This window comes from Sinocyclocheilus grahami, unplaced genomic scaffold (assembly GCF_001515645.1).
Source record: "Sinocyclocheilus grahami isolate Dianchi unplaced genomic scaffold, SAMN03320097.WGS_v1.1 scaffold321.1, whole genome shotgun sequence".
In the NCBI taxonomy this organism is placed as follows: Eukaryota; Metazoa; Chordata; class Actinopteri; order Cypriniformes; family Cyprinidae; genus Sinocyclocheilus; species Sinocyclocheilus grahami.
The window spans coordinates 720,190-747,354 of record NW_015505500.1 but is presented as its reverse complement, the minus strand read 5'-3'; the positions used below and the strand labels follow the sequence as shown (position 1 = coordinate 747,354).

At 34.6% G+C, this 27,165-nt stretch overlaps 1 protein-coding gene and 1 long non-coding RNA gene across 6 annotated transcripts in view; one reads left to right on the top strand and one right to left on the bottom strand.

The window, feature by feature from the left end:
* The window catches only part of LOC107602195 (uncharacterized), a 20,857-nt gene extending 8,746 nt beyond the window's left edge, over window positions 1-12,111 (top strand). The window contains exons 2-3 of the long non-coding RNA XR_001611005.1: window positions 2,749-2,754; window positions 11,851-12,111. This is a non-coding gene — a long non-coding RNA (uncharacterized lncRNA). The remainder of the gene's footprint in view (window positions 1-2,748; window positions 2,755-11,850) is intronic.
* LOC107602194 (tumor protein D53 homolog) lies at window positions 9,587-27,165 on the bottom strand. 5 transcript variants are annotated; one of them, XM_016294627.1, is made up of 9 exons: window positions 27,020-27,165; window positions 26,511-26,534; window positions 21,243-21,358; window positions 19,791-19,939; window positions 16,122-16,223; window positions 14,185-14,199; window positions 12,693-12,731; window positions 10,641-10,701; window positions 9,587-10,478 (listed from the first exon to the last, which is right to left on the bottom strand). In XM_016294627.1, the coding sequence occupies exons 1-9, from the start codon at window positions 27,132-27,134 to the stop codon at window positions 10,362-10,364; spliced, it is 738 nt and encodes a 245-aa protein (XP_016150113.1). In that variant the 5' UTR covers window positions 27,135-27,165; the 3' UTR covers window positions 9,587-10,361. The 5 variants fall into 5 exon arrangements, with proteins under 5 accessions (XP_016150113.1, XP_016150112.1, XP_016150116.1 ...); XM_016294626.1 differs by lacking the exon at window positions 12,693-12,731 and adding an exon at window positions 11,039-11,077; XM_016294630.1 differs by lacking the exon at window positions 14,185-14,199.

Here is a 27,165-nt window from a genome sequence, read left to right as displayed (position 1 = left end):
CAAATATATAGATAGATAGACAGACAGACAGACAGATAAATAAACAGACAGACAGATAGACAAATAAACAGATGGATAGACAGAAAGACAGACAGATAGATGGATAGACACAGACAGATAGATAGACAGACAGGCAGACAGATAAATAAACAGATGGATAGACAGAAAGACAGACAAATATATAGATAGATAGACAGACAGACAGACAGATAAATAAACAGATGGATAGACACAGACAGACAGACAGACAGACAGACAGACAGATAAATAAACAGATGGATAGACAGATAGACAGACAGACAGACAGATAAACAGATGGATAGACAGATAAATAAACAGATGGATAGACAGATAGACAGACAGATAAATAAACAGATGGATAGACAGATAGACAGACAGACAGATAAACAGATGGATAGACAGATAGACAGACAGACAAATAAATAAACAGTTGGATAGACAGACAAATATATAGATAGATATACAGACAGACAGACAGATAAATAAACAGATGGATAGACAGAAAGACAGACAGATAGATGGATAGACACAGACAGATAGATAGACAGACAGGCAGACAGATAAATAAACAGATGGATAGACAGAAAGACAGACAAATAGATAAACAGATGGATAGACAGATAGACAGACAGACAAATAAATAAACAGTTGGATAGACAGAAAGACAGACAAATATATAGATAGATATACAGACAGACAGACAGATAAATAAACAGACAGACAGATAAATAAACAGATGGATAGACAGAAAGACAGACAGATAGATGGATAGACACAGACAGATAGATAGACAGACAGGCAGACAGATAAATAAACAGATGGATAGACAGAAAGACAGACAGATATATAGATAGATAGACAGACAGACAGATAAATAAACAGATGGATAGACAGATAGACAAATATATAGACAGACAGACAGACAGACAGATAGATAGATAGATAGACAGACAGACAGACAGATAGAGAGATAGATAAGGAAATAAGTTATCATATGGTAATACTATTATAAGGAGCCACAGGACAATTAATCAAAACTTTTAAAAAAATATATTTATACATTATTGACCAGTTTACTGTACTTCAGCTAAATATCACCTCATGTAATTTATGCTCTTTTAGATGTCATCACTGGGGTTAAATTTCAGAGCTACAATGATGGCATTTCAACATGTTTGAAGTCAAAGGACAGATAAATAAACAGATGGATAGACAGATAGACAGACAGACAAATATATAGACAGACAGACAGACAGATAGATAGATAGACAGACAGACAGATAGAGAGATAGATAAGGAAATAAGTTATCATATGGTAATACTATTATAAGGAGCCACAGGACAATTAATCAAAACTTTTTTAAAAATATATTTATACATTATTGACCAGTTTACTGTACTTCAGCTAAATATCACCTCATGTAATTTATGCTCTTTTAGATGTCATCACTGGGGTTAAATTTCAGAGCTACAATGATGGCATTTCAACATGTTTGAAGTCAAAGAGGACGTAGCGCTGCTGCGTTTAAAGCGCGTCAATAATCGATTCCATGGCCGCCAAAGGCTTCACCTCTACTTTAACAAGAAGTGAGCAGAGCGGAGGCACAGACCTCTCACTGTGCGTCACTGCCGCAGCCTCTCACAGGCTCTAAATCAAAGCTCAGGAGCCATGAATGACAATGTCCCTTTCTTCAGGCTCTTCCCTCTGAGGAAGAAAGGCCTGCGAGCCCCCAATGTGCTCCCTGAGAGGGAACAGCGTGGCCTCCCCCCTTCCCTCCCCACCGCTGAACTCAGTTTATGGCCGGGCTGAGGTTGCTCATTTCAAGGTAGTGTTCTTTTGAACAGTGGCGTTGCCGGGGCTCGTGTTACACCTGCCCCCGCTCTAACCTCTCCTCATTCACACGGCCCTCTGGGACAAGGCCCTTCTCTGTCTGCCTGCCCCACCACACAAAGCACCCACAAGCCATCACTGCCAGTGCTGTTTGTTAGCCACCATCGCCCCAGCACTGTCCGCTCACACAATGCGTGACTGTGGTGAAAAGGCCCCCTGACACCCAGCATAGCAGCCAGGGGGATTCCAGATCCATTACCCATTGCCATGGCAATCTAGCAAAAGAAGGATGCATGTTTTATTTATATAAATGTATACCTTGTAAGTCACATATGTGTTTGCTAAATGAATCAATGTAAAGCTTGTACTTATTTTGGGATATACTGATCAAAAATTTGGGGTGTGTAAGATTTTCCTAAGAGCATAAGTCTATAATGCCCACCAAGGCTTCATTTATTTGGTCAAAAATAACAGTAAAACAGTAATATTTTGAAGTATTCTTATAATTTAAAATAACTTCATGTGATGCAAAGCTGAATTTTCAGCATCATTACTCCAGGCTTCAGTGTCACATGATCCCTTAGAAAACATTCTAATATGCTGATTTGGTGCATATTAGATTTTTTTTAAATCACAGATGTAAACAGTTATGTTCAGAACAGCATTCATTTGCAATAGATGTTTTTTTTTGTAATAATGTAAAAGTCTTTACTATAACTTCTGATCAATTTAACTGCAGAACAAATAAATTAATTTCTTTAAAAAAATTATATATACAGGTGCATCTCAATAAATTAGAATGTCATTGAAAAGTTCTTTTATTTCAGTAATTCAACTCAAATTGTGAAACTCGTGTATTAAATAAATTCAATGCACACAGACTGAAGTAGTTTAAGTCTTTGGTTCTTTTAATTGTGATGGTTTTGGCTCACATTTAACAAAAACCCACCAATTCACTATCTCAACAAATTAGAATACTTCATAAGACCAATTAAAAAAACATTTTTAGTGAATTGTTGGCCTTGGAAAGTATGCTCATTTACTGTACATGTACTCAGTACTTGGTAGGGGCTCCTTTTGCAAATTTGCTGAAAACTTAATCACCCTCAGGCCATCCAAGATGAAAATGAAGTTGGTTCTTCATATCAACATACTTGGAGAAATTTACCAATATTATGCATAAGGAATCATATTTTAGTCAAAAGCATTTTAAGTAAAAAATGTATAATGATGGATTTGTTTATTACAAACACAGATGGACTAGAGTCCCATCATAATTCACTCTCATTCTGATGGCACCCATACCCTGCAGAGGATTCATTGATGAGCAAGTGATATAATGCTAAATTTCTTCAAATCTGTTCTAATGAAGAAACATCTCGGAAACATCTCATCGAAATCATAAATGGCCTGACGGCGAGTACTTTTTCAGCCAATTTTAATTTTGGGAAGACCCACAAGTTTTTTACACGACACACACATAATCAGTATATGGGCAAATTCTGATTAAAATAAAAATATTCTTGTGCATGTAGTTTAGTAGCCAATTCGTACACATTTCTGAATCTCAAATGTCTGGCAAATCACTCTCACTTGACAGTATGTGTTCAGTTGTGGAGGTTATTAACTCTGTAAACAGAGCGGGTCAGAATCTAATCACAAACACAGACAACACAGCACTGAGCAAGGATGGCCTGTTAAAGTATCAGCGGGGTGCCGGGAGCAGACCTGCCGTCGTCCCCAACACACCCCTGTGAGTGATGCTCTGAAGACACCACGTGCCCTCTGTAAACATCCCCCAGCGCCACTGACGGGACAGCACTGCATTCTCACGAGAAACTGTCGTTGTGTCCCACTATCCACATCCGAAGCAGTTCACACAACTTCCAGAGAGCTGCAAAATCCCCCAAAAGAGTTCCCAGAGTCGTTTTAGCTTCTGTTTCTAATATTAGACCTTCTCTGGTCAACTGAGATCAAAGGTCGACGGAACGCTTGAAATGTAATACAACCGAACAGTTAAACATAGAGGAAGAGACAATTAGGGAGATGAGCGGTCAGCAGCCCAGTGTCTCTCTGCAGTCAGCTGTGGGTCTATTTTCTGCTGCCAGAAGAAGAGAGGAAGGAACATTGTGTATCCTGTAAATAAAGAGAGGAGTGCAGCTATCATTGTTTTGACAACGGAAGCAACGTCGGTGTCGTTCTTTTTCTGACACTTGTCACATCTACGTGTGAAAAGAAGTGTTCCCTACTGGCCCAGGGGTCAATTAGAACCATTCACAAGTTGAAATGAAGATCTCTATGTCAGGTGAAGTTGTAAACAATACTGGAGTTTCTTGCCTCAAAGGGATGAAGCGGTTCAAAATACATCCGTGAAGCTGCATTTAGAAACATGTCCTATCTTGAATTTATTTTCAAAGTGATCTAAAACACAATCACAGTTTCAAATGATGGTAATATCTAATATTAATAGACTACATTTGGAATAATGCAAATTGCATTAAACTTCGAGAAGGAATCACAACAACGAAATCCTGAAATTATATATTTAATAAAAGATTTTATATTTATGCTGAAATTTACAGTACTGCTTTCAAATGTTTGGGGCCAGTAAGATAAAAAAAAAAAGAAATTAATACCTTTATTCTGCAAGAATGCATTACATTAATCAAAAGTGACATTAAAGACATTTTAATTTTTCAAAAAATAAATAAATAAAATACAAAATATTTGAAATAAAAAAAATAACTTTCCAAGAATCCTAAAAAAATGCATATAAATATATGTAATATATATGTAAAAATGCTTATAAATATATTGAAATAGAAAATTACAATAATATTTCAAAAAGTTACTGTTTATACTGTATTGTTGATCAAATAAATGCAGTCTTAATGAGAATAAGAGACTTCTTTCAAAAACAAAGTTTACAGATACTAAACTTTTGAATGGTAGTGTATGCTTGAGATTTTATATTCATATTTATTGAATAAATCATCTAAACTTATCTTGTCAATTAATGACTGTCTTCCACAACTTAATTTTTTAAATAACATTTCACGTCATTTAGTGTGACAAAATACATATCTTTGAACATTTACATGTTAAGCAGACACATTTTTGCTAAACGCATCTTATGTTTTCAACTGCATGAGCTAATCAAACCATTTAAAATCCTATATCATTAAAGCTGATAGCAGGTATCCCACAATGTGCAAAATATCCACAGTACATCCTTCCTGGTGGATGTTCAAGAAGTGATAACCAGAACACCCACGAGCAGGATGTATTGTCTACACCCTCTACAAATAGACCATACCTCCAGGAAACAGTGTCATGAGAAAAAGCAGTGACTTAGGTAGGGGAAGATGACCATCACAGAATAAAAGTTATATCTGTCACTACAAACACACGCCCAAAAAAAGATTTGCATGAGGAAGAGACTCATATCCTGTAAATAATGTGTCAGCGGCCTCACATACAACACTGTCTGAAGACCCTCATTTGCATTTTATCAATGTAAAATGACACTTAAAATGATTGTGGTTAAATCTATATCATATTGTATATGGTACAAAGCACAAAATTTAAGTTTTACATTTCCTGTATTAACCTTGAATCAGTTTTGTTTTGTATTCTCTGAGGAATGTGCACATGGTGAAGTGGGCATTTCTCAATCCCACTCACTTACTTTAAGGAAACATTGTAGACAAAGTGTATGTCAAGGCCAAAACAACTGAGGGAAGAATGAGTTTGAGAATGAACAGTCACAAGATGGTTAAATGATTCAAATTTGAGAAGCACATGATTTTAATCAAAGATAAAAGAAAGCAAATACTGTGTTTTTGTCAGTTATATTACATTGATGTTTCCCATAGACACTTGACTTGAGTAGTGAGAAGACAAAAAATGGTAAAAAAAAAAGAATAATAAAAATAAAATTTAAAAATAAAAATGATGGTCAAGTTCCATAACAGATGGTATCAAATGGCAATAGTAGTACCTTAAAATATATAATGGTAGAGACTAAGCATTCATGGTATTTATGTGGTAAACATATAAATGCCATGGCACATGTCCAAAAAAAAACCACACGCGTTTGTACTTTTTGCAAGCACAAGTGTTCATTTATTTTATGAAAATTAATTTATTTATTTCTGAAGTACTGTACTTACAGATTTTGCTTGACTTGTGAGACGCCATCGACTCGATTGTATTCTTTCACCATCTAGTGGTGGCTGCATGTCATTACAACAACCGGCAACTTGACGCTGTGGTTTACATCCGGGTCGCTGACGTCGGCGTCCTATTGGTTGATGTAACGGAATGGACAACATGTTACAATTCATGAAACTAGTCGGACAGCTAAAAGTGAGTAAAAATCGTATTAATACCAATGTTTTGCGCGACAACCTATGTTTAATTAACGCTTGCTTGTGTTACAGCGTGTACCACGAACAGGATGGGTGTACAGAAATATCAAACATCCTGAGAGTGTGTCTGATCATATGTACAGAATGTCTATGATGGCCTTAACCATAAAAGACATCACTGTCAGTAAAGAAAGGTTTGTATGAGGGGTCTTAAAATACAGGAGTTTTTGCATAGACGTCGACTGTTTATCTTGTAGCGAACGTAGATGTCCTTACTGATGCTCTTCATGTTTATTTGGGAATGAGGGATGGGTGACAGTTTAATCCACAGAAGGAGTCTCTCAACATTTACGTAACGTTTGGTGGAAAAAAACGTATTTCTGGTCAGTTTCGATAAAACTGCGTATGTATCCAAACACACAGATCCTCATTGTAAGCGAGTAAAAGTTTGTCAGAGACAGTTGCTACGGTAGGATTGGTCAGTAGCGATTTTAAGGCGGGGCTTAGAGAAGAGTCAATTAATTTATGCATTGTGCAGTTCAGAGATTGATTCATATTTGTGCTGTTCATCTGTTCACTTGTGCAGTTCATTTGGACTCATTCACACTTATTCGGTTAATTAGATTCATTCACATTTCTAAAGTTCATGTACAGGTGCATCTCAATAAATTAGAATGTCGTGGAAAAGTTCATTTATTTCAGTAATTCAACTCAAATTGTGAAACCCGTGTATTAAATAAATTCAATGCACACAGACTGAAGTAGTTTAAGTCTTTGGTTCTTTTAATTGTGATGATTTTGGCTCACATTTTCAACAGTAGCCGTTCACTCCCATAAAGAAATGCGAATGTATTAATCAAGGCTGTCTCAGTACACTCTACACCTACTTAAAGGAACAGCTCACCCAAAAATACATTTTCTGAAAATTTACTCACCCTGAGGCCATCCATGATGTAGATCAGTTTATTTCTTAATCAGAACAGATTTGGAGAAATTTTGCCTTATATCAATTGTTCAACTATATTTCCTCTGCAGTGAATGGGTGCCGTCAGAATGAGAGTCCAATCAGCTGATAAAAACATCACAATAATCCACACAACTCCAGTCAACTGTATGTGTATATATATATATATATATATGTGTGTGTGTGTGTGTATAAATATATATAAATAAATAAATATATATATATATATTTATTTATTTATACATATGCACACACACACACACACACACACACACACATATATATATATATTGCATTCTTTAGTGAAAAATTAATCTTGTCTCAATTAGGAGAGAAATATGCACTGATCAAGCTCATCCGGTTCTAAACAAAACCTGTCAGTGGATTTTAAAGTAACCACAGGACCACAGGGGATGGACTTTTTCACTGGAGGAAGCATTACTATAGATTTTGGCCATAAGTAATGGTTTAAAGTAGTGCTATCAAAAGATTAATCGCATCCAAAATGAAAGTTTTTGTTTACATAATATATGTGTACTGTGTATATTTATTATGTATATAAAAATATACACGCATGTATATATCTCAGAAAAACATGTTATTTTTATATATTAAATATATTTATCAATAATATAAATTATATAAATACATGTAAATATTTTCAAAATATATACTGTATGTGTGTGTATTTATATAAACAATAATAAATATACACAGAACACACACATATATTATGAAAACGAAAACTTTTATTTTGGATGCGATTAATTGTTTGACAGCACTAGTTTAAAGTTAAAACACCTTAATGATGGTTTTGTTTCTTACAAACAGCCGGTTTAATCATTTAATTTTGGGGTGAACTATTCCTTTAATTATTTGCATATATTTGAAATTGCAATTTTCAAAGCTTACAAATTATGATTCGGTTAAATAGCTTTATATTTTGCTTGTTATGTCACAGATGTATTTTCTCCTCTGATCACAGGGAGGTTCCATCATCCGGAGGTGTTGGGTCTGGTGAAGAGTTTGAATGAGGAGAGAGCTCGACACATCGCTGCCAAAGAAGATAATGATACAGAGAAGACCCCTCACACCCTAGCGACACCATGATCTCAGTTCCGGTCAGGCTATGAAGCTACCTCCACACATCTGTACACAAGAGTGTTTATTTTGTCCTGATTAGCTGTGTTTTATTCTAATCTTATTTAATTGCACAGAAGCATGGTTTGCAGTGCTGTTTGTTTGAATGCTCTGCAGGACAGTTTGTTTCCATAGTTGCAATTTTGATAAAAATTCAGTCTTTTTTTTTTAAAACCACATTGAAATGTGACTGTTTTTTAAATGTTCAGAAGCTGTTTTTCGTTCTATTTGTATTTTGATCAGCATTTACTGCCTTCCAGTAACTGATGTTTCAATAAAAATATTATTTTATATCAATTGAAACTGACTTTACTTTGTTGAACGCATGAAAACGGAATGGAAATGTAAACAACTCATTCTGCAATAATTATAACAACTTTCAAAATACGTTTGTACTGTATACACATTAGTTCTATGAAATTATGAGTTACAGCAGTGCTAGTTTTCCAAGTGGAAAGCATTAAGCAGAAGCTACAAAATTTTTTTGCAAAGACTTTGCCACGCTTTACCCTTTTAATGACAAAGGAACAGTAAATTAATGTTCATTTTATGGTTTCTGATTACGGTTCAGTTCACCTTAATTTCATGACTGATGAGCCGGGACTTTGTGACTTTTTAAAGTTTAATGACTAACTATTAATGAACAGCAGCTCAACACCGAGTATGAATTTGAAGAAATATTTCGGCTATAAAATCTTAAAACAACACCTGACTTCATTGTCAATGTTAAATATGTAAAGCTGCAACAAATTTCACACAAATGTATGAAGTAAAGAAACGAAACAGGATATAAGTTTCCATAGTTGCAATTTTGATAAAAATTCAGTCTTTTTTTTTTAAAACCACATTGAAATGTGACTGTTTTTTAAATGTTCAGAAGCTGTTTTTCGTTCTATTTGTATTTTGATCAGCATTTACTGCCTTCCAGTAACTGATGTTTCAATAAAAATATTATTTTATATCAATTGAAACTGACTTTACTTTGTTGAACGCATGAAAACGGAATGGAAATGTAAACAACTCATTCTGCAATAATTATAACAACTTTCAAAATATGTTTGTACTGTATACACATTCAGTTCTGTGAAATTATGAGTTACAGCAGTGCTAGTTTTCCAAGTGGAAAGCATTAAGCAGAAGCTACAAAATTTTTTTGCAAAGACTTTGCCACGCTTTACCCTTTCACTGACAAAGGAACAGTAAATTAATGTTCATTTTATGGTTTCTGATTACGGTTCAGTTCACCTTAATTTCATGACTGATGAGCCGGGACTTTGTGACTTTTTAAAGTTTAATGACTAACTATTAATGAACAGCAGCTCAACACCGAGTATGAATTTGAAGAAATATTTCGGCTATAAAATCTTAAAACAACACCTGACTTCATTGTCAATGTTAAATATGTAAAGCTGCAACAAATTTCACACAAATGTATGAAGTAAAGAAACGAAACAGGATATAATAATGCTATACATTTTTGGTCAGTGACAATTATCATTACCAATACATTACAATTTACATCAGGCAATCAGATAAGCTAATAAACTGCAATAAAATGCTCTAAATCCTCATTCTGTAATTTGCTGTTTGCATCTGTTATCAACAAACATGTGCTCTAGTTAGCAGGAATAGGAGCATTAACACATTTATAACAGGAAAACAAAGTCTAACATCTATTTTGTTGAACATTCTTTCAAGTACTTCTTTTAGGATTGCATACGCAGCCAATATTTTTGGTCCTGGAAATGTATCATGCTTCGTTACAGTTAAACAATGTTGAGTTAGTAATAGTATAAATAATAAAGTAACGCAGGACTACACCAAAGACAATATCCTCGAAAAATATACATATTTTGAAAAGAACTTAAAGAATAAACAGGCTCCACTTGGTTGTTTTCCTCCCATGCACAGATAATCCTCCAACACGCATCTGAAAGGCATGTATTACCGTGTTTTGGGCCCCCGGTGCAATTTTCACTGTGGTCTCCAAACCACTAGGGGTCATCAGAGTTCCACTGGTAGACCATTGAAACCCTTAGCGCTCACTGTTCTCCATCACATTATTAGTAGGGGTGCCCTGGGCGCTGGCTTGGGCCGCTGAAGACAGGACCTCTTCAAAATTGCCCGCACCTCCTGTTCCTCCAACCTTTGACTGCTCACAACACAAAACTCTCATGACATTGAATAGTATGTTGACATTCAGGATAGTGAAGTTGAAAATTCCTAATGATAAGCTGATCAATTATTAACAGCACTGAACACCCTACAGTTTGCTTGTTTGACCACAAATAAGGACATTGTATGTCAGGCTTACCTTAATGTTAGAAACCGTGCTTTCGACTTTCTCCTCAAAGGACTTGAAACTAGGCGAGTTCCTGTAAAATAAAAGTAGTTTAGTTTTATTTACCTAATCTAGACAGTAAACCTCAACTGGTTCGTTCACCTGCAGTCCTAATATCCTCTCCAGGTTGTTTTAGTGTAATGAAGGTGCATGCAAGATGTTACATGCAAGGATAACCATTATTAACAGTTTTTTAAATGTTTATACATCTGACACGCCAACACTCAACCTGTAGTGTACTATTTTATATATGCATATGTGCTATATAATGCCACATGCATTGTTGTAGTTCGCCTTTGACGTTTTAAAATGTTTTTTTTTAAATGCAATAATAGAACATACATGCAAAGCAAACTGTCACACACATTTACCTCATTGTAGGCATGCTCATTGAATGCCGTATAGAATAGCTGTCCCATGAAAGCATGGCCAAGCAAGAGAGAGGTTCGATCATTATCATGGACAAACAAATACATTGCAAATAGGACACATATAAACATTGCTAATAATTATATGTAAGTGTAGCATGCAGCAGTATGTTTCACTACTACACCAAACAACCAAAACATTTGGATTGGTAAGATTCTAAATGTTTTGAAAGAAATCGCTTATGCTCACCAAGGCTGCATTTGATCAAAATAGCAAAACTATTAAAATTGTATAATATTATTACAAATCAAAATAGCTGTTTTCTATTTGAATACATTTTAAAATGTAATTTATTCCTGTGATGCAAAGCTGCATTTTCAGTAGCCATTACTCCAGTCTTCACATGATCCTTCAGAAATCATTCTATTTCTAATATGCTGATTTGGTGCTCAAAAACATTTCATAATTATCCATGTTGACAGATGTGCTGCTTAATATTTTTTGTGGAAACAGCATTATTATTATTTTTTTCAAAAGAGCAGCATTTACATTCATAGAAATCTATTGTAACTAATGTCCTTACTGTCACTTTTGATGCAATGCTTCTTTGTCAAATAAAACTACTAACTTCTTTCTAAACATAAGACCTGACCTCAAATTTAGAATGGTACTGTACAAGCTGGTGACTTTCCAATGGACAACACAGTACAGAACTGTGGTCATTTTGCACTTCCTGTTTTCTATGCATAGTGAGAACTAAACTGCATACCTGATAAAAAAAAAACACACGGCTATTCAAAGTAGGTGGGATCAGCTATTTCTCTCATAAACTATATATCAAAACAAGAGTATTACATGCATTATTTGTCAACACATAAATAGTTCAATGAAAAGCAACACATGCTGAAAACAGTTATCTATTAAACAGATGCATGTAGTCAATGTGGGAGACAGAGAAATGATTGTTACTTTGGATTTGCGAACTCAACATGGATTTGAAAATGCATTGCTGATAAAAAAACTAAACAACCAAAAACAAAAATAAGACCTACTTATAATGCTACAGCACAGTCTGAGATATCGAACCATTTCAGATCTCATATTATCTAATAAATTTATGGCTCCGCACAAATTTTTTTCAATGTAATCAATGTAAGACAGACACTCATTGAAACTGCATTGAAATATTCATATTAGCTGCTCAAATACTTGAACACCCTTTCACACCCATATTGATTATTTATGGAAACACTGTGTCTGAGTCAGATTTAGTTTCAGCACCGTCACTGTTCTCATGTATCAGGCAGATGCTAAAAGCTACTGCTAATCTCGAAGATCTATAAACACATTATCTTACCCAAGAGAATATGACCTTTGGTGTGCATCAGAGACAGGGAAAGAACATTATACACCATTTTTTTGCTGACAGATTATAGGCCACACAACAAAATTCCAGTCATATGAGCCTCAAAACATATTTGAGGACATATAAAATTCATGCAGTTATCAAGTTAAGAACAACACTATCGGTATAACTTTCGCATAAAACCATAACAATAAATCAGACTTATTTCAAACCATGCAACAGATTTTTAATGATTTAAAAAAAAAAAATGTAATAAATTATTTTAGAATTGTAATACAGTAGTCATTTACCTCATTGTAGGCATGCTCATTGAATGCCGTATAGAATAGCTGTCCCATGAAAGCATGGCCAAGCAAGAGAGAGGTTCGATCATTATCATGGACAAACAAATACATTGCAAATAGGACACATATAAACATTGCTAATAATTATATGTAAGTGTAGCATGCAGCAGTATGTTTCACTACTACACCAAACAACCAAAACATTTGGATTGGTAAGATTCTAAATGTTTTGAAAGAAATCGCTTATGCTCACCAAGGCTGCATTTGATCAAAATAGCAAAACTATTAAAATTGTATAATATTATTACAAATCAAAATAGCTGTTTTCTATTTGAATACATTTTAAAATGTAATTTATTCCTGTGATGCAAAGCTGCATTTTCAGTAGCCATTACTCCAGTCTTCACATGATCCTTCAGAAATCATTCTATTTCTAATATGCTGATTTGGTGCTCAAAAACATTTCATAATTATCCATGTTGACAGATGTGCTGCTTAATATTTTTTGTGGAAACAGCATTATTATTATTTTTTTCAAAAGAGCAGCATTTACATTCATAGAAATCTATTGTAACTAATGTCCTTACTGTCACTTTTGATGCAATGCTTCTTTGTCAAATAAAACTACTAACTTCTTTCTAAACATAAGACCTGACCTCAAATTTAGAATGGTACTGTACAAGCTGGTGACTTTCCAATGGACAACACAGTACAGAACTGTGGTCATTTTGCACTTCCTGTTTTCTATGCATAGTGAGAACTAAACTGCATACCTGATAAAAAAAAAACACACGGCTATTCAAAGTAGGTGGGATCAGCTATTTCTCTCATAAACTATATATCAAAACAAGAGTATTACATGCATTATTTGTCAACACATAAATAGTTCAATGAAAAGCAACACATGCTGAAAACAGTTATCTATTAAACAGATGCATGTAGTCAATGTGGGAGACAGAGAAATGATTGTTACTTTGGATTTGCGAACTCAACATGGATTTGAAAATGCATTGCTGATAAAAAAAACTAAACAACCAAAAACAAAAATAAGACCTACTTATAATGCTACAGCACAGTCTGAGATATCGAACCATTTCAGATCTCATATTATCTAATGAATTTATGGCTCCGCACAAATTTTTTTCAATGTAATCAATGTAAGCTAAACAACCAAAAACAAAAATAAGACCTACTTATAATGCTACAGCACAGTCTGAGATATCGAACCATTTCAGATCTCATATTATCTAATAAATTTATGGCTCCGCACAAATTTTTTTCAATGTAATCAATGTAAGACAGACACTCATTGAAACTGCATTGAAATATTCATATTAGCTGCTCAAATACTTGAACACCCTTTCACACCCATATTGATTATTTATGGAAACACTGTGTCTGAGTCAGATTTAGTTTCAGCACCGTCACTGTTCTCATGTATCAGGCAGATGCTAAAAGCTACTGCTAATCTCGAAGATCTATAAACACATTATCTTACCCAAGAGAATATGACCTTTGGTGTGCATCAGAGACAGGGAAAGAACATTATACACCATTTTTTTGCTGACAGATTATAGGCCACACAACAAAATTCCAGTCATATGAGCCTCAAAACATATTTGAGGACATATAAAATTCATGCAGTTATCAAGTTAAGAACAACACTATCGGTATAACTTTCGCATAAAACCATAACAATAAATCAGACTTATTTCAAACCATGCAACAGATTTTTAATGATTTAAAAAAAAAAAATGTAATAAATTATTTTAGAATTGTAATACAGTAGTCACAAAAACAGTTTTTGACACTTAAATGGAAATATTAAAAATATTAAACCAAATGGTTCTTGAACATTTTTAAACCTAACTTTTATCCAAGTATATTTTTTTAGTAGATGTCTGAATTTAGTTTCACTCAAGTTAACACTACAAACACTTACTGTCTTCATTTTAAACAATTGTTCTGTCACATGAAACCTTGTAAAATTAGCTTTAAAAGTGTGCATCTAATGCAATAGCATTCACAAATTTTGAAGTGTGACTTACTTAGAGTAAGTGTCTTTAAGGTGTTACTTTTTAGGGCCACTGTATACTGGCAGTTAAAGTTGCTAATGAACTTTAACCATTTCCAATAATTGCCAATTTAGGCCTGAAGCAACAGGCTGAACACAGCACTGTGCAGAAGTTATAAGAATATTTATCAACATTTCAACAAAAATGTGAATTTTGACTATTTTTGAAGTATTGATGAACTCCTGAAAAGCAAAAAGCATTATTTTCCATATTAACGCCATATATAGTATGGACTGTAATCATGCAATATGCTGCTATAGCTATAAGCCAATAAGCATGCAAGGCTAAACATTGATTTTTGGAAGTTCACTGCAAACATGAGGTAGAAAACCCCCAAGCACATGCAGAGAGATGGTGTCACACATTGGCAACCAAACACACATACCTCCTAGGATACAGTATCTGAAGGCCAAACATGCTGAAGTAAAACAAGGTAATGAGGTTTTGGATCTACAGAAATGTCCAATTACAGTAAAATCAACACTATATTGCTAAAGCAAATGCGGGAGCGAGTGGCAAATTAGAACTGGGCATCATGCAATGATTTTGATCATTCTTTATAATTAATTGATGAATAACATATTGTCTTACAAACACACAAACGCACAACATAATGTGTACCCTATAACACTCCTGCAAATTCTATTACATCATGTAAATTATATATTTTGTCACTTATCAATCTATATTTTTGACCTTTTTCCCAGTAAAAAAATTATATATATATATATATATATATATGATGTATAATAATATATTATTATTATACATTTGTAAACAATTAGTTATTAGAAAAAATATAGTGGAAAAATACTAAAATACACTACACTACCTATTTTAACAACAATCAAAATAATGTATTTGCTCTTATAAATATATTTAGTTATATATTTCTACTGGGGAAAAAATGAGGAAAATCTGAATTTTGTTGTTGTTGCAGTGTTTAGGACTTCCATCTGTATAATAAGTATAACCATTATTAATTATAACAAACTGTCAACAGTCAACCCTTATCACCCTGCTGTAGATGTGGACACTTCTCTCTTACTATTCTTCTAAAACTGAATGCATCTATTGTCAAAGAGTGTCTCAACCATGCAGGAGCCAGTGAAGAGGAGCTGGTTAATTCTTCATGCCATCACAAGCTCTTGTTTTTATGCCAGCTGGACATGCCCCAATCTGGCCCACTGAAAGCTGCTTAAATGAGGCTTACGTAACACAAACATGCCACTCAAACAGACTGGCCAAAGTAAATGCCTCAAGACCACTGCCATTTCACTGTGCAACAATCACAGCGTGTGTACTATGCATTTGTGGGAGATTCCTGCAGAAAGAGGCAGAGGAGGAAGTGACATTGTACCTCATATCGCCGAACTTCCTGTTGATGGCATTGCCCAGGTTACTGAAGGCCACTGAGGTCCGCTGTCCTGCCGTGCTCAGGGTCTCAGACGTCTTTTTGTATCTGGCAGAACAGTACAAAACCAGATACTCTTACTCAGATATTCCTATCATAGATAAAATATTTCTCATAAATATAAAATTTGCACACAAACATACTTTTTAAATTTTTTTTAATTTACACAGTTTAAAACATATTCCATAGCAGAAATGGCCCTGGACTTACAAACCCCTGGGGGTTCACAAGGGTACTGCAGGGGGTTCGAGTTGATTGAAAGCTAATAATTAAACCAAATGTATAATTAAAATAAATATATGTGGCTGCACAATCTAAATAAAACTGAAAAGGCAATATAGCTTAGTGTGATTATCAAATGTCCACATTTGCATAATTTCTGTGCATAAAGGTTTAGTGTTTCACCAGTATTCTGCCAAAATAAAAGCTTTAGGATATGAAAATATGAAAGTGAAGAATTTAATACATGTAATACATAAATATGAGTACTGTTACTTGCAGTGTAAAATAGAATTTGCAAAAAATATATGATATATAAATTATAAGTGTCATTTTTTATTTTACAGGACAACTGTAATTTAAAAGTAATATATTTATGTAATTCATTATATCATTTTTTATACATTAACATTTTTATAAGAGGTAAAACAATATAACACCACCACCAAAAAGCCATATATACAGGCAGCACTATATATAAACAATTTGATAATAAAAACATTTGATAATAAACAATGTACTAAAAAAAGATTAATTTTTTAAATTTTAATTGCATGTGGCCACAGAGAACTATGAAAATGAAAATGTGTCAAATGTGTGTAAAAAAAAAAAAAAGTATATTAACTTCAAATATTAAAATCTCAAAGGGTTCTTCAAGAAAATATTTCGACATAAAAAAGTTTGGGAACCTTGGTGTAACTCTTTAGTGCATCTTAGAATACATTAAACATGACATTTAAATATTAGACATGTCAGTTCCCAAAGGAGACCGAAGAACGAGAACAAACTTAGAACATGTACAGGCAAAGAACAAAAAGGTGCCTTTTCGGAATTGCAGACAGGAAGAACTTCACTTCAGTTTTTTCTGTGATCTCGTACAAAACAGGAAGAAATGCTGCTTTAATCCAGAGAATACAATAAGACAGTCCACAAAGGGAACACTACAGCCACAATGCTATTGATACTCTACAGAAATAACAATCAGACATTCAGATAAATGTATATGCTTAAATATAGGTTTGTATTGTCTAAAAATGATTTCCTACTCGTTGTTTTTTTCCTAAATGTTATTAGGTCTGTTGGATGACAGCAAGTCAACTGAAGTCACTTTTTGAACCCAAGAGCTCTACATTCCTCAGAACAAAACTCCCATATCTAATAACATTTTACACACACAGTATCCAAACCTGGCACATTCTGATCAGTCGAAAATCTGCAAACAACATTGGTGTGTTCCTCACACAAAGCAATAGTATGACTTTAGAAAACCTGGAATATACTGTAGTCTTGAGATTCATCCCTCTTTATTGTATGGAAAATGCAGCATGAACATAGTGTGAAACATCTTTTATGATAGAAAGTCTTAAAGGTTTGAACTGACATAAAGGTGAGTAAATCATGACAGGGTGTTCATTTTTAGGTGAACAGGTTCTTTAAGTTGTATCATGCTAAAAGTCACATTTCACAGCGTGAGGTGAATCACATTGCGAAATTACATGCTTTGTATAACAGCACATCTAGACTGACCCGAGACCAGTCTAAGAGATGGAAATCTAGTCCTTTGATGGGAGTATGTGCAGAGACACTCGGGCTAATGCAGGAATCATCCATATCGGTCAGCAGACGCCATCTAATCGCTTTGTCCCTCTCAGCCCACAACCTCCTCACCATGGCAACTGCGACATGAGAAGGACTATTCATCTGAGACGCTAGTTACCATGTCACTGTAGTAACTGAATAACTAGGTGAACATGGGATATAAACAAAGTCAGACAGACTTATTACAGATTTAATTTTCAAAAAAGAACTCTTGTGAAATCAGTTCACCACAGGTACTGTAACAAGAATGACAACCAACTAAGAACCATTTTACATTGGCGTAATAAAAAAAACATATCACTCTGGGGTTTGAAAATACCAAATACTCTTTATTAAAACAATAAAGGCATAAATCGTAGACTTAAAGGAACAATTCACCCAAAAATGAGGATGACGTCTATATTTACTCACCGATAAAGTCATTCCAAACCTGTTTTCTGTTATTTATCCAACAAAAAAGTAACATTTAACATGATACTTCTGCATTTGCTAATTTGGTACAGCAGAATTACTGCATTTTCTTCTTTTGATTAATTGTTCCTTCTTGTATTATTGTAATTTGTAAGTTGCTTTCGGTAAAAGCATCTGCTAGATGAATACATTTTCTTTTGTTAGAATAAATTCACATAATAATTGCTTATAAATGCTTTCTGTTCATCAAGCTTGTAATCTGTGTATGCGTCTGTGTTATTCCTGAGGGTAGTGATAGTAAACATGCACAACAACATTATTATGAAACTTCATGAGTCATAAAGAGACATGACATAAAGTAAGTCTTTACTTGCCTTTCATTGACAATAATAGCTCAATTGTCTTGAGTGTGTGCGTATAAAATAGAAAGAGAGATGTGCAGCAACCCTTGTTGCAATGACGTTATTATCGTGCAAATGGGTTGTGTGTCTCAGAAAGTCATTGTTTGTCTGGGTGAATGTGAACTGAGGCAGATATGGATCACACTGGGATGGCAATAACCTAAATACACATTGACAGAAGGAAACACCACTGTGTCAACATGTTCAATCAGATTGCAATTCATTCTCAAGAAGGAAGCTGGCTAATAAACAACCGGTCAATGTAAATATTGTTCTTTTTGATGCAAAGAACTAGATTTTAATAAGAAAACAATAATATTGCATGAGATATATATTGTTAAATCACAATTGCTCATACTCTTTGTGCTACAGACAAGGACACGTCAACTCAGTGTTATTTTAGTATCACAGTATTTATATAATATTATACTTTTTTTATTAACATTTAGAATTAGATTTTGTTTTATATTTTCAGTTTTCATTTTAATTATTAGTACATTTGTTATGTGCTTTGTATTTTTTAATTAAACTATTTAGGTTTCATTTTTTCAATTTGAGTTCAGTTGTAGTTTTTATTAGTTAGTACTTTTAGTTGCAACATTTCTAATTTTTGCTTTAAGTTTTCTATCTAATATTTTTATTTTATTTCAGTTTCATTTTAATTAACAAAAATATTTTGGTTTTTAACATTAATAACTCAACTACACAAATATATACATTCAGAAATATATAAAAAATAATTTGGCTGCATCTGAACTAAACTACTTGTTAAGCAAAAACTGTACCACTAAACTAACTCATCTAACACACGTATAGAACTACTAGGTTGTTAAAAAGTGATTTTGTCCCATTTTGGTCATGCCTTTTATCCAAGTGAACAAGGACCACCACTGTTGTCTTTTTCAAAAATGTGCATGATGCATCTGATATCTTAAGCCAGACTGAAATATGACATAAATCACGAGGTTTAGCAAAGGCTACTTACGCTGTGCTGGTCTGCATGTCGTACCAGCTCTTGGAGAAGTTCTGTCGCAGTTCATTCAGGGGTGTGATCCCTAGTTTCTGTTTCAGCTCCAAGTGACGGTTTTCTTTGGAGGCCAGGACTTGTTTCAAAGTAGTGATTTCTTCTTCTAACTGACAGGGAAAATAAGTCAAGGTTGGGGGCTGAAGCTTAAAGGAACACGCCACTATTTTTGAAAATAGGCTAATTTTCCAACTCCCCTAGAGTTAAACAGTTGAGTTTTACCGTTTTCGAATCCATTCAGCTGATCTCTGGGTCTGGCAGTAGCACTTTTAGCTGCAGCTTAACATAGATCATTGAATCTGATTAGAGCGTTAGCATCTCGCTCAAAAATGACCAAAGAGTTTCAATATTTTTCCTATTTAAAACTAGACTCTTCTGTAGTTACATCGTGTGCTAAGACTGACGCAATGATATTACTAAGTGCCTGAAAATAGTCCCCAGCTAGGTAACTTCCAATAAGCCTACTTTCATGCGTTGCGTAATATCATTGCGCCTGCTGCACCCTGGTACGGCAGCAAAGTTCCTTGATTATTACACCGGAATGAGAGTATAGTTCCTAGCCATATCGGCCTAGAAAATCGCAACTTTTAATTTTCCGTCGGTCTTAATACACAATGTAACTAAAGAAGAGTTACGTTTTAAATAGGAAAAATATCGAAACTCTTTGGTCAATTTTGAGCGAGATGCTAACGGTCTAATCAGATTCAATGATCTATGCTAAGCTGCAGCTAAAAGTGCTACCGCCAGACCCGGAGATCGGCTGAATGGATTCGAAAACGGTAAAACTCAACTGTTTAACTCTAGGGGAGTTGGAAAATGAGCCTATTTTCAAAAATAGTGGCGTGTTCCTTTAACAACAGGTAATTCAGTTCTGATATGAAGTCTCCACTCTTTTCTTTCGGTCTCATATCCAAACTGTCTTACAGTTAACATCGGCCTTACATGGAGATCCACGGGGGATAAAGTAGCCCAAGAAAAAATGGGAAAGCTTTGGTCACATGATTTTCAATCATGCGTGTATGTTCTGGATGAGATAATGCAGACCATTTGTGTGGCAACAGCTCAGTATATTTCAGGAAATACAGTACAGTAGACTGGATCGTATTTTAATACTAATTGCTTTAATATGACTGAAATCACCTTACTATATTTTTACACTAATGCATGTCATTTTTAACTCTCATAACAGATAGAAATACTGTAGCTTCTAAAGTGAACAGTGGCACATTTTCACTTTTTAAAAGTGAGTCACAACATGCAAAGAAGGAAAATGCAGACAGATCTGCAGGATTTACATAACATGCACTATTTCTGCTTGAGCTTTGAAGCCTTGGGGTTCAGAGACTAACATAGTTTCTAAAGAACCAACCTGCCCATTTTCCTGGTCTAGCACTAAAACACTGGAGAAAATACCTTAATCAGTTCATTCTCCATTTCCTCTCGCTCCTCTTCTGTGACAGTGTTGTTGAGATCTACCTCTGACACCATATCCTCGTCCACTTCCTTTAGAGGCTCTTTGTCCAATAAACCTGGAAATAAATGTACAAAAATAGCAGAACAATGAAAGTTATTGTTAACATGTCTCAATCAAATGGACAAATCTTTGAGCACACATTCTTGCGCAGATTTGATTTCACAGATATAACTTGTGTTAAGTCAATCCACTGTTGCTAATAGAATGATAAAACCTTAGAACCATTTAGTCCAAAAGTTTCTGAGTCCCAAAAAACTCATAATAAAATAATTTATATACAAAAAACGAATAGTTTAGCTCAAAAATGTATTCTACATTTATTTATATATTCATAAATCATTCTAATATGCTGATGGTGCTCAAGAAACATTTATTTTTATTCTCAACATTGAAAATAGTTGATAACATAGCTATTTTTAGGAAAACTAAACCATGCTGTTTGCACTGTACAGAAACGACCCTTCAGTCAGTCTGAAAAGCCCTTTAAACACATTTAACCATCACCTTAACTGTGTAATTATCCTGCCTCACCTCAGAATGAATGTGTATTTGCAGTTATAATGAAAGGTTGTACCAAAAAAAACTGAAAACACCTTCAAATTTGCTCTAGAGCCAGAGATTCATGACGTATAAGAGCTTTACATGTTTTCTTTAAGATCACATTAAAGTAAAAAAAAATTGGTCAACTGATTTACAAACACGATGGCATTTTTACAAGCAATATGGCAGCATGTTTCGAGGCAATATAAGGCTGATTTCAGTCTAAAGCACCTCATAATAGACATGCAGAGACTAGAGACCAAAACAACAGTATTTTGAGGCTTTAACACGAACTTACGTAAAGAGTAGAGGACATGAAAGTAGAAATATGGTTTAATTACCACACCTATCACTGAAACCTCAACCCAGTTCCCCAAAATCCCAGTTTCAACTGCAGAATCACCCACTCAGTACATCATGTTTTAGTTTCATTTCATTGCAATACATGTCTGACATGACTTACATAAATCAATATTTTAGAGTATTCATCCAAGAGTGAAATTATATTGAAATGACAGCATATACTGTGCGTAACGTGAATGCACAAAACAACTCAGACCCCTTTAGAATTGGACTCAAATGTCAAAACACCCTGTTACTTTTATAATGAATTTACTCAGAAACTCAATGTGCTTCGGAAACATTATGCTGGAGGTCAAAAACACTCTTGATTAAAGTGAAAGAAAAACTAAATCCTACAATAGCTAGAAAATGAAAGCTCATATGATGAGGCACTAACGCATTTGATATGGTTCCAGTAATGTGAGTAAATGTTAAGGTTGCTTTTGTCCACAGGGAAACACATCTCAGAGACCTGGTCAGTCATTACACGAGAAACTGATTAGTGTACTATGGCATGACACGCGTGATACACTTTTAGTGGCTAATGCAATCAGCAGGTAGAAGAGCAGAGCTGGACGGTCTAAGCAAAGGAAAGCAATGAGATCTCAGATTCATCATTTACACCACACACAACAGCTTGTACAGAAGGTCAGATCTATCTGTTTACAACTAAAGCAAGATGGTGCATTGGTAGCTTGAGGACATTAACATGATCAAATCAGACTATGTACAGTATGTTATGCATTTAGTTTTCTTAATCTTAGTCTTTCAACTATGTATATTTGCTATTTGCACATAACCCATTCGTATTTCATTTTGAAGCAATAAAATAGTGCACATATATAAATATAGGCCTGCAGATTTTACAGTTATTTAACACAATTCCCTATAAAACATGCATCATCAATGTTTTATAAAAGAACAACACAATTTACATGTTATATGGCCCAACAATTACAAATTTAGATTTTCTAAACGTGATTAATTGTGAATTTATTTTTATATTATTATTCGTGAATTTTATAAAACATGAATTAATCAGCATTTCAACATGTTTTAAACTAGTTTTTAAGTGTTTTATTTTGGTGACAGCCTTACTTTGGACAAACCTTGACTGTTTCAGCTTTGGTCTAGATATTTAAATGTCAATATGATAAAAGTTTCCAACATAGAGCATGAACATGTCCTGTGTGGCTGACATTTGAAATATGAAAATAATCAATGTCCTCAAAATCACTTTTTCATAGAACCCCCCCCCCCCAACATACATTGATTTTGCACATGCAAAATTCTGACATTATCTGAGACGCTAGATTATCCCAGGTTTCAGTTTGTAAGATGTCAACACTGTTTATTTACTTATAACAAGAATTGATTTTTTTGATATAGATTAAATCTGAAGGTTGTATCTTTGGGCATAACTCAGAAGAAAAGTTACTTTATAAAAGCAATTATCTCACACTTCCACAGCATCATAGTTCAGGTTGCCTAGCAACTTTCTTGATGTCTTGCATCAAGCTCCCAATTATCCCATGAATCGGATTCCCTAAATCTATTTAAGCGTCTGCATCTCAAATAAGAGGAAGTACAGAGGATCATTTTCGTGTTAAATATGTAAAATAATACCCTTTCCATTCCATTGCCTTTCTATCTGTAGATACAGTATCTGTGTCTACAGATACTGAGCTAAATCTTTGTTGAAGGTTTATTACTGGAAAAAGAGAGCTGTGCGATATCAAATTGGTTCATTCAACAACACCAAGATGAAGTGCTGAGACATCTGAGATTTAAGCCAAGATCATTTGAAAAGATAATCCTATGGTGCATTTCAGAGGGAAAAATGGCTAGTTTTAAATGACATGTTTCCTGCATGGTTTCTAGATGGTTCATACTGGTTTAACTGATCAGTTTGGCTATTAGCCAGTACAGCTTCGACTGACCTTGAATGTAGACCATTATTTTTAACCTATCTAGAGCTAGGAACCTGGTTGAGCTGGTTAATCAATTACAATTTGAAGTGGTTGGTCATCTAAATCTGTCTTCTTTCATCAAATAGCTTTAAAAACATATGGAAGGAGTCATTCTTTTGAGCTGATTCTTTTTTAATGAATTGATCAAATCTGTTTAAATGAACTGCTCAAATGAACCAACTCGTTGAAATGAGTATGACTTCCCATCACTAAAATGACAGGAAAATGCAATAAAGAAGTGATAATCAGAAAGAAACTCCTCCTTATCTTTAAACATTCACTTTCTGGGTTAGTTGTCTATTTTTGTCATTAATGGGCCAATCAGAGTTGATCTTTCTCATGTTCTTCTGTATGGGTGAGCGAGTCAGAGTCGTGTCATGGTGTTCGGTGTGTCATCTGAGTAACCAAGTGTCCCTTCAGGGCAGTGTACTCGACAGTTCAGCTTCTTCAAGCTCACTGGACTATGCATCCAGCTCTCTCAGTGTCCTAATTTTCCTTCCCGACAACGCAACAGATTCACAAAGAATCACTTCACTGTCCTCAGAGAACGATTTCAATGTGAGGAGGAGGAGGGCATTCTTATTATCATCAGATGAACAAAACACCTATTTCTTATCACCCACTGATAGAAATTAAAGGGGTGGTTCATTGCGATTTAACTTTTTTAACATTAGTTAGTGTCTAATGTTGCTGTTTGAGCATAAACAATATCTGCAAAGTTATGAAGCTGAAAGTTTAATGCAAACGGAGATATCGTCTTTTAAAATCCTGGCAGTTTAATGCCTACAAAAACGGCTGGTAGGGACTACAACAAGTTACTTCCCGGGTGTGTGACATCACAAACCCAGATAAACCCCGCCCTCGGGAACATGCAACAAAGGGGGCGAGGCCATGCTGCACTGCTTTAGAGAAGAGGAAGAGAAAACTAGAGGTGCACGTAAAAATCTATTCATATATGAATCACGATTCTGTCTTCTAAGGATTCTAATGGATTCACAAGTTTCAAAATCAATGTTCTGAAGCAGCAGTTCTTTTAATACTGTTCCTCGCGTTGCCTGCTCTGCACACGCTCTGCATCTCTCTCGCTCTCATTCAGCTCACCTCCAACAATGAACTGTTACAATTATACACTTATTTTCATATAGCTATGAGAAGCGTTAAACATGGACACGCGTGCAGTTGTTTACAATACAACCGGAGCACATGCCGCTGAGGTGAGGGTCGGGACGTTTAGACACGCGCTAGAGGCGGTTTAGCCAATCACAACACACTGGGCTAGCTAACCAATCAGAGCCCATCGCCTATTTCTGAGGGAGGGGCTTCAAGGGGCTTGTGTTTTGTTTTTACCTTAAACCGCATAAACACATTTCATTACACCAAATACACAAAATAATGTTCTTTTTAGCAGCATCATATGACCCCTTTAAGACAAAGGCATTCAAACCCAGACTAGAGATAATCAAGAAAACAAATGATTAATATTTGATATATGTGTTATGTGTTAATGCATTCAGTTACCTGCTATGGAAATAAAAATAAATAATAGGCATCTGGCCTATTATTACGTTCAGCATTTTGTGTAAATAACTTTTACAGTGTACATTTTTGTGGTATTAGTCTCAATGATACGCACCCACACACACACACAATCTTGTATCCAAACACTGAACTAAATGCAAATCAGCAAAAATTCTATAAAACAACAGCTAAATAAACATTAACCCAATTGCACAAGTTAGTGTTATATTAGTATTATTTATATACTATTACTGTGTTTATTAATATTTATAGCTTTTATTTTTATATATACATATCTTTATGTTATCGTTAAAATTTTAGGTTAAGTTTTAATTGATTTATTTCAGGTTTAGTGCTATACTAACAACTTGCAAACAAATATTTTTATTTATTTATTTTAGTTAACAATAGCAATGCTTGTGTTACCGGGCTAAGTTTGACAGCACTACAAACAAACAAAACATCTAATAAACACTAGTAAAGTGTTTTCTGTGACAAATGGAAGAAATCCTGTTTTTCCCCCCCACTAAATAACTCCATTTCAATAACGCAAGCACAATCTATTTAGAGCTTGAAATAAAGCAGTATAATTTAAGGGCATGGTTTCAGTGAACTATTGCGTAATTTCTGGCCTTGCCGGAGTAATCTGAAGGATTTTTCCTTAGTGATTATCTGACTGGATTTAAGTCTGTCTGAAAGCTGCACAGAGACACCACAGAGTATGTAGTGACTGGCAGGAAATTCCAGATGGTGACCATGCAAAGTGTGTAATGGATTGCTTTTAAAACTCTGCTGAGCTACATCCTTCACATGAAATTAGATGTTTTTGAGACTTACCTGCATGGAAAGTTTCTCTGTCTTCTGTGGTTCAGCAGATTGAAAATAAGGAGAACATTACATGATCTGATTCATGAGCTGATACACCAAATAGATTACAAATGACAAAATGCCACTCAAATCTCACAAGAACATGCAATCAGGCTGCATTCAACAGCAAAGAACTGAAGTGAGATATTCAACATAATTCAAAAACAAAATTTATACAGACATGCATATCAAACCCATGTTGTCTCATTCAGGGAACTTCAACATGGCATGCATTTAAAGCACAACAAAGGCTCTGTCAATCAAATAATGTCACATTTCTAGGGTTTAGCAGTGTCTACAAGTTTTGAACGTGCTAAAGTCTTTGACATGGCTGTCTACTTCCATCTTAAAGCACCTATGTCAAAGAGCTACACACAACTCATCCATCAGCTCAAGAGGTGGAAATGGAGTGATCTACATGGCTACAGAGGTTGGGTTTGTCACATTCACTTTCATTACATTGCACAGCAAGCTCTTACCCCAGTCTACTATTGCTTCAGGAGTCAGTACGCTAGAGTACAGCTCTGTGAAGTATGATTGGCAAAACAAGCAAAAGATTAAAGTATAAATGCAGAAATGTGTACATATATGCATTGACTTTAGCGCTTTTTAAATAAATGTATTA

Excerpts from the sequence above, each read along its gene's own strand:
- LOC107602194 (XM_016294627.1), bottom strand. The coding sequence starts at position 27,134 with ATGCATATATGTACACATTTCTGCATTTATACTTTAATCTTTTGCTTG. Across the intron at positions 26,535-27,019 it reads TGAAGCAATAGTAGACTGGG|AAGACAGAGAAACTTTCCAT; the intron begins GTAAGAGCTTGC and ends GCTGAACCACAG. Across the intron at positions 16,224-19,790 it reads GACATGCAGACCAGCACAGC|ATACAAAAAGACGTCTGAGA; the intron begins GTAAGTAGCCTT and ends CTGTTCTGCCAG.